Consider the following 9397-nt stretch of genomic DNA (forward strand, 5'->3'; position numbering starts at 1 on the left):
TATAAGAGTTGATATAGTGGTAAAATGGCAAATGTCGAAACAGGAAATTGCATGTAGAAAATCGTTGCTGTAACAATACTTTTCTTTTTCAAAAATGGTTGAGGGCGCGATGGCGATGTACTACGAGGGATACACTTTCTTTCTAAACGTTATAATCATGTTATTCATTGAGATAAAAACAAATCCGTGCAGCTGCAAGGAAAACAAGTAGGTAAAACACATTTGCCAAAAATTTTGATAGAACAACAACGGAAAACATGGATAAACCAAACATTGCCAATGTTTGTACAATGTAATTGTATATTTCTCTAGGTCAATTTCAAAAACATGAGATAATACGGTCAATAGGAATTATTTCTTTTTATTTTTGTTTTCAAATAAAACAAATCCAATATTGATTGTTCTTTATTTCTTTATTTTTTTTAGGGAAGTTCTTCCACCCCAACCGCCGCTACCGTTACAGCAGCTGTACCACCTCCACCACCGCGTAACGTTTTTCCGGGAGCTCCGCCCCCAGCTCCTACGGTCACTTTAAAAGGGGCTCCGCGACCACCAGCCATGACTAGTCCAGCAACAGCTGTTGCCGCTGCTGCTGCAGCCGCTGCCGGTGGTTTAGCTGGTGCACAATATCGTGGCGCCACCTGGACACCTCAAGGTTATACACCAGCTGCAGCGGCTGCAGCTGCTGCTGCCGCTGTTGCTCAACAGGCCTATCGTTATACGGCTCCATTGCCTCAACCAGCCTATGCTGCATATACACCGCATACAACAACTACACCAGCAACAACAACGGTAAGTGAGAAAATTTATATTTTTTGACAAATTTCGTATATGAATCCCTTGGGAAATGTTGAATCTGTGGTAAATCTGCTGTTGATTTGTTAAAACATGAAAAAATTGCTTTATTTTGAAATCCCAATATAAAGTTTATATAAAAAGAGATTTTTGAAAAAAATTATAAACCAACATCGAATCCATAATAAAATTTATTTTGAAAGATTCGTTTCTTTAGACAAGTGTCTTTGCAAGACTAGTATTTATAGATACATATATTTGCAAGGGCTGTTTCTACGAGCTTATTTGCAAGACCAGTTCCCATAGACAAAAGACCTTGCAACAATGGTTTCTATAGGCAACTATCGTTACTAGACTTGTTTCTATTGAAAAGTGTCTTAGATTTTTGAAAGAAATTAATAACCAACATTGAATCCATAATAAAATTTATTTTGAATTATTCGTTTCTGTAGACAAGTGTCTTTGCAAGACTAATTTTTATAGATACGTATATTTGCAAGGGCTGTTTCTACAAGCTTATTTGCAAGACCAGTTCCCATAGACAAACGACTTTGCAAGAATGGTTTCTATAGGCAAGTGTCGTTACTAGACTTTTTTCTATTGAAAAGTGTCTTAAAATGACTAATTTTTTATACAAAATTGTATTTACAAGACTCTGGTTTATACAAGTGTCTTTTCTACATACAATTGCTGGAATTGGTCTATAGACAAATATCTTCTCAGACGCATTTCTATAAGCAATGGATTTAGCAAAAACTACTTCTTTAGGCAATTGTATTTGCAAGACTAGTATCATTAGGTAATTATATTTGCAAGACTTGTTTAGAAATTTGTGTTGACATTACAAATTTCTTTATACAAGACACATTGCAAGATTCTTATCTAACAAAACTTTACAAGACTACTTAGATTTTGAGCAAGAGATTTTACAAAAATATTTTTTATATAAAAATATATTTGCAAGACTTTTCTATGGACAATTTAATTTGCAGAACTTTATAGAAATTACTACTTAAACGACTCGTTTTCGAAGCCAGAGTCTTTAAAAATGTGGGTCCAATGAATTAATATCTTTGCAAGAATGCTTTAAGTAGACGATTGTCTTAAGAAAATCGATTACACAAAACTCTTATCTACAGATTGCTATACTTGCAAGAAGCAACAGTTTTCGCAAGACTTAAATCTAGAAGCAACAGTCTACGCAAGACTTAATTCTATTTACAACGTACTTTACAAGACTTGTTTTTATATACAAATGTTTTTGCAATACAAGTGTCTTTATATCTACAAGAAAAGGACATCTTTGCAAGACACCTTTCGTTTCTAGAGATAACAGATTTTGTTCAGGTTCTTGTATAGATAAGAGTGTCGCAAGACTAGTTTCTACAGATAACATATTTGCAAAACTAACTTCTTTAAGCAAGAAAGTTTGCAAGACTTGTTTTTATAGCCTATACCACTATAGTGGAGAGGGTGTTATTATGCGTTGGTGCTGACGTTTGTAACACCCAAAATTATTATTGGTTCTACACCCTGAGTCAATTTATTTATGTCCGTCTGTCTGTGTGAAATCGGTCCAATATTTCGCCTAGTCCCCATACAACCGTAAGCCCCAAATAGGGATTTCTAAATGACACTACCGATTTTTGTTCTTTTAAACTTTTTTTGTAAAACTTTTTCATCGCTTAACTTAAATTTCTAAAAGAGTCATGACTGCAAAAATAGTTTTTCGGCAGAGCACTTGGACCGATACTGTCCATTTTCAATACCAAATAAACCATACCTATAAGGAAGGAATGTGCAGAATTGCATTTTCTTTTTATTTTTATCTCCTTTCGATTGAACCCTATCGTGCTTTCAACAGACAAAAGGACGGACAGATATGGCTAGATCGTCTTAGAGCAGTGGTGCTCAAACACATACTACCATACTCTATAATAGTTTTACTTGTGTTGGTAAAGCAGTATAGAACAATATAAATAAAGCCAACTGTCAAATATTTATTATGGATTTTGACAGCCTGCGTATATCAACTGCTCTCTCAAGATTAATTCGGCTTTCTCAAAATTTTGTTGTTGTATATCTGTGTGTATTTTAAAAACGTCGCTCACAGACCTTACTTCGAAAAGTACCGATCAGCAAACTGATTTGATTTTGTATATCATTATAAAAAGAAGAAGAATTAAACCCTAAGTGTATGTGTATCAACTTTGCGTTAGAAGAATTTTCTTACCCTATCACGCGTGCTTTGAAATGACAATATTGAGCTCCTCTGTCTTAGAATTTAATCCATAGGATAGGATCCAGAATATAATATATATTTTTGTGGGTCTATGATTAATATCTCAATGTGTTACAAACGGAATAACAAAATCCTTATAACCCTCATCTTTTTTTAATGGCTGGTATAAAAAAAGTCAGTTCTATAGATAAAATCCTTTGCAAGAGTTGTTACTGTTGACATGAGTATTTGCAAAATATATTTTATTAAATTATTTAACTTATTTTTCTCTATTACCAGCCTTAAGTAGTTGTAAGTATTTTAAACTAAATAATATGCAAAAAATTAATTGAACCATTAAAATTTTGAAAAAAAAAAGATATGAACTTTCCAACAGTTGTCAATCCTCTTCAACTTGTTCCTTTTTCTGTAAATTATTTTGTTTTTCCTCTAAAGCTTTTTCAATGAACAGTAGGCGTAACTTATAATAAAAACTTTTTTAATATAAACACAGTTTGTAAAATTTTTTTTATTATTTAAATTTTGAAAAAAAAAATATCGTCATAAACTCAGCGGCATATTTTGTTTTACTAGAAAGAGTACATTACATTTTATTTTAATAAGGAAAATGAAAAAAAAAACTTATTTCTCAAAGCTCTATTGCTGTTGTCATAATATTGTTTAAAAGCAAAGTTGGATTTTTGTTTTGTGTCTTTTGTAAATTTCATGTGATGTAATATACAAAAAAGGCCCTTAATAACTGTTGGAAGTATTTTGATGAAATAAAAAATAACGGAGACATTTTTAGTTTTTTAATGAAATATTGAAATTATAAAAAAAACACTAAATAGATCCAAAACTAATCCTTCCCAGGAAAAAATTTCAAAATTTGTTATAAAAAAACTACTTTTAGAACGAATGCAATGGGAACCACTTTAGATCCTTAAACAACAAGCTATGAACTCATGATGTCGCCATTACTTCTAGAACCTGTTCTTCGCGACATTGTTATATTACATTGAATACTTCTTGGATCAGTTCAAAAATTGCAAAAAAAAAACACAAGTAAGAAATTTTAGTCTGGCGAGGCCGATCATATAATACCCTACACCTTTGACATAAATATAATGTGATTTAGTTGCCATAATAAAGCATTTAAGTTGAACTGTACCTTGCCTCAGATATACACATCTAAGCCGTTTATTATTGAATAAAATTGTGGACATTTAAGTGAAGTTTTGATGGGGGCTTTTCATAGGAGCTAGGGTTATATGAGAACCTATTATTGTGGAAATCGTGAGGGTATCAAGTCTTGTATAGAACTTGGTTTTTGCAGCTTAGATGTATTTGGGGCTAGGTGAAATAATGGACCGATGTAAACCATTTTCAACAGGTTTCGTCTACGGTACCATAAAAGATCACGTGGAAAATTTCATTGAATTATCTTCAAAATTGCGACCTGTAGTTTGATTATAAGGTTTACAAGACCTATTGCGGGACTAGCTGAAATAATGGACCGTTGTAAACCATTTTCAATAGGCTTCGTCCCTGGGACAATAGTAGATCGTGTACCAAATTTCATTGGACGGACATAGCTAAATTGACTTAGAAAGTGATTCTGAACCGATTGTTATACTTTAAGGTGCGTATAGGACCTATATTATTGTGCGTTACAAACATCAGCATTAACCCAATATACCCTTCCCACTAAAGTAGTGTAGGGTATAAAAATTAATTTTGAACTTATTTTTATCGAAATAGAAAAAAATACATATGAATAGTATATTTCAGCATACATCTGAATTACTGAAAACTGAAAAAATAACAGTTTTTGAATTAGTTTATATTGTTCTCTAAAGCTTCCCTATAACTAGTTACGAGGTTGACAAATTGTAACAAAAATCATTGATTAAAGAATTAGTTCTAAAACCGTTCTAAAGAATGAGTGTCGACTCCATAACGCCTCCTCAGGACCAGTTTCAAAGGTGAGAATTTCGAACAATATTCATTGGTTTTAACGCCAAAGTAGAACGAGAACGTTCTAGAACTTGTTGTGGAACTAATACAATTTTTGCTGGAATTATCATTTTTGTCATTCCCATCCATAGTTTCCTTTAAAAAGTCTAAATTATTATTATTAAACTTCTGTAAGCGTACTTGTTATATTAAATTCTATTCCATTTCTCGTTCGTCCTTTTCACAGCACTATTTTAAATCATTATTGATTGTATGATTGTATAGCTTTTTATAACCTTACTTAGCATTTTAATGTATTTTTTTTTTCGCACTAAAAAGAACATCATGTGTTAATAGAAGTCAATGAATGTTACACAAGTAATGGATAAATAAAATTATACAAATGTAAATAAATTTTTACTTATATTATTTCACACATGTACATATGCATGTATACATATGTACATATTTACAACACACAATATATATATATATTATATTATATATATATATATATTATATATATTATATATATATATATATATATATATATATATATATATATATTATATATATATATATATATATATTTATGTTCATTCTTATATTTCATTCTATTATTCATTCATTTCGATAATAATAAAATGTCTTCTTGTAGACACTGGGATAGATGTCAGTTTCTATATAATACAAACAGAGCTGTAAAGTAGTAATTTCTATAACAAACTTGAAAACTTAAAGAGGAATTTTTCAGAAACTTTAACTTTAAACAAGTGTTATTGTCAGGCAGATAAATGTATTTACAAGACCAAATGCTATAGTTAAATGTATTAGTAATACATTTTTTCATTGGTTTTTGCATTTTTAAAAGACGTGTATATACAAGCAAGTGTATTTTCCAAACAGTTCTAAGCTGAGAAATGTATTCGCAAAACCATTTACTATAGTAAAGTTTTGTTGAGGTATATTTATCATTTAACTTGTGTATTTACAAGACCTACTTTAATAAGTATATTTACAAGACTTGTTTCTAGCGAAAACAGTATTGGCAAGACTTTTCTCTAAATACAAAGAGTTTTCAAGCCTGATCTTTTTAGCCAAAACTGTTAACTATACGTAAGTGTCGTTGCAAGACTGTTGTCTATAGACAAATGTCTTTGCAATACTGTGTGTCAAAGACCAGTACTTTTACAAGACTGAAGTCTATACATAACTATAATTGCAAGAATCATGTCTATTTACACGTGTCTTTGCATTACTACTTATTTTCTATATTTGAGTGACCTTTGTAAGACCGTTTTCTATCGATAAATATCTTTGCAAGGCTATTGTGTCTTTTAAATATGGTTTATGTACCACTGTCTTTGCAAGACTGTCTTTAAAATATTGTGTTCTTTAGACAATTGTTTTTGCAAGACTGTTTTCTATAGACAAATTCCATTTAAAGACGGTTTTCTACATACGTATGTCTTTGCAATATTCTTTTCTACAGACAAATCACTTTGCAAGACCTGTCCTCGCTAGACTATTAACTATGGATCTTTATCATAAGACTGATTTCTATTAACAAGTGTCTTTGTAAGGCTAGTGTCTATTGGCAAGTGAATTTACAAGACTTTTGCACTATTGTTTTCTACAGACAAATGTCTTTGTCAGATTCTTTTCTATAGACAAGTGTTTTTACAAGACTGTTGCCTAAGGACAAGTATCTTTGCTTATTTATAGGAAAGTGAAATTACAAGACATTGATTGTACCGCTGTTTATGGATCAATATATTTACCAGATTTTTTTCTAAAGATTTTGCAAGACTTTGTGTCTATTGCCAAGTGAGTTTGCAAGACTATTGTCTGTGCCGTTATTAATCAACCAATATTTGTCTAAAGACTTTGCAAGACTTGTGTCTATTGCCAAGTGAGTTTGCAATACTATTGTCTGTACCGTTGTTAATGAACCAAATACTGTTACAGACTTATATCTTTGCAAGACTATTTTCTATGGACAAGTATATTTCCAAGGTTGCTTTCTATAAACAAGTGTCTGTACAATACTGCTAACTATAGACAGGTGTCTTTGCAATACTGTTTTACATGGAAAATTATTTTTACAAGACTGATTTTTATAGGCAAGTAAATTTACAAGACTGTACCGTTGCTTATGGACCAATATCCTTGCAAGACTGTTTTCTAAAGATTATTATCTTACACAAATTGTATTTTAAAGGCAAATATCTTTGCAAGACTATTTTCCATAGTATCTTTGCAAGACTGTTTTCTTAATCTATTTGCAAGACTGTTATCTGGGGACAGGTGTGTGTAACAATAAAGTTTTCTATAGGCCATGGACTTTACAAGACTATTGTCCAAAGGCAAGTCTCTTTCAAAAAGTGTTGTTTATTAGCGTTTGCAAGACTGTTTACTGTTGTCTCTAGGCAAATACCTTTGCAAAGCTCTGCTGGAAAGTGTCTTTAAAAGACTAGTTTTAAAAGAAAAACATTTTCCAACAATTTGATGTATATTCAGTTCATTCTTTTAAATAATCTAGCCTTGTAAACACTAAAGTATCAACAACAAGTATTTTTCATTCATTATTGCAAAAAAGAAAATGACAACACATGTATGTATTTGTTTTGTCAAATTTATGATACTTTTCATAGTTGATTCATATTTCTTTAATATCAATTTAATGCATTGAACACATTTCAGAACATAAATACAAATATGTACTTTATATATTTTTTCGCATTTGACCGGCTTAGACTTTTGTTGTGATAATAAAAGAAATTCCTTCATTTTAGCTTACTTAAATAGCACAGTTGACTGTATGTTTGTCTGTCTGTCTGTGTGTCTGTTGGCGTAACTGTAAAAAGTCAAAATAGGCACAAATAATATAAAATTATACGTTTAAATGGGTTTTAATGTTTATTTATCTGTTAAAATAAATCCTAAGCACATATAGACTCACACATACACACACATCTCCTTCACATCCCCTCCCAGTAACACCCAAACACATACATGCATAAGTATATTTATTTACTCAATCTTACATTTATTTTCATTGATAAATACATTAGATGTATAAAAATACTTGCTTTAGAAATAAAATAAATATAAATAAATATACTTAAACTCATTCTTAGAGGCACAGACAGAAAACCGAGAAGAAATATTTAAGCTAAAAGCGCTATAAAAATTAATGCTCTAAAGGAGAGACATTATTCTTAAAGGTTTCTTCTTCATACATCCTTTATATACAATTGCACAGTGGGAGATTTATTTATGAAGTTTTTCGGGGATTTTTGAGGAATTTAAAGAAAGTTTTAAAAGTAAATGGTTTTGCTTTCATAACAAAATAAAACTATTTTTTTTAAATGCGACTTATTACTTCCTAAATTGATTTACCGATATCCGTCCTTCTGTCCAAATTATAAGTGACAAATGACATTTCAAAATGTAAGAAATATAACGGCCCATTGTTCGAGTCCTTTTTCACTTTCTATTTAAACCGTTTAAACACTCAAATACTCTCACGCACGCACATTAGTATTCATTATTGACTTAGACATTTACATATGTATGTATAATACATCACCATATACCGAGAGATACATACATACATATTTGCTAAACAATGATAAACATCACCTATTTAGAATTGAAATAAAAAAAATTAAATTCATCCATTTATACAAAAACATACTCTACTAAATTAATGGAATTTAACTTGAGCACTTTACATTTATTGTTTGCAAACAAAAATTCTCTTCTTTAACACCATTCATACATTCATTCATCCATCTACCCCAAAACTCATCAATATCATCACCATCATCATAATTTTTGGCTACACACGTCTTTTATGAATTTAACGACTTGTGCCGCAAAAAAAAAAAACGGGAAAAAAATTCAAAAAAACCAACCCCAAAGACAATATAAATGTCGAGAAACCTTCAAAAGGTTACTTCTTCGTCGGAGGTAATGTGTATGAAAGAAGAAAAGAAAAAAATTAAAATAATATTTGTGTTCTGTTCCTAAAACGGAAGTCATACATTACAGTATTTTCACCTCAATGCATTTGTGAAATGATTTTCTTAAATCCGGAAACAACTACTTATGTCATGTTCTATACATTTTTATTATATTTTCTGTTTGTTCTTAGTCAGTCATTCATATTACTACTGCTGCTAATACTACTACTTGTCTACTATTTACAGAAGTAGAAAAAAGAGAACATCACAAATAACTACCACTAGTGTAATAAAATATTAACCAAAGTTACCTATCGTTAGCTGAAAAGCAAAAGAACTTAACCATAGAAAGCGCTCACTAGATAGGAAGGTAGGATAGATAGATAGATAGATAGATAGATAGATAGATAGATAGATAGATAGATAGATAGATAGATAGATAGATAGATAGATAGAT

At 30.7% G+C, this 9397-nt stretch overlaps 1 protein-coding gene across 1 annotated transcript; it reads left to right on the forward strand.

Annotated features, from left to right (window-relative positions):
- Positions 1 to 257: 257 nt before the first annotated feature.
- Positions 258 to 3610, forward strand: LOC124420261 (protein alan shepard-like). The gene is made up of 2 exons (XM_046952526.1): positions 258 to 281; positions 427 to 3610. Exons 1-2 carry the CDS (start codon positions 258 to 260, stop codon positions 817 to 819), a joined length of 417 nt encoding a protein of 138 aa, XP_046808482.1. The 3' UTR covers positions 820 to 3610.
- The last annotated feature ends 5787 nt before the right edge of the window (positions 3611 to 9397 follow it).

This window comes from Lucilia cuprina, chromosome 5, assembly GCF_022045245.1.
Source record: "Lucilia cuprina isolate Lc7/37 chromosome 5, ASM2204524v1, whole genome shotgun sequence".
In the NCBI taxonomy this organism is placed as follows: Eukaryota; Metazoa; Arthropoda; class Insecta; order Diptera; family Calliphoridae; genus Lucilia; species Lucilia cuprina.

Excerpts from the sequence above, each read along its gene's own strand:
- LOC124420261 (XM_046952526.1), top strand. The coding sequence starts at position 258 with ATGGATAAACCAAACATTGCCAAT. Across the intron at positions 282-426 it reads ATAAACCAAACATTGCCAAT|GGAAGTTCTTCCACCCCAAC; the intron begins GTTTGTACAATG and ends TATTTTTTTTAG.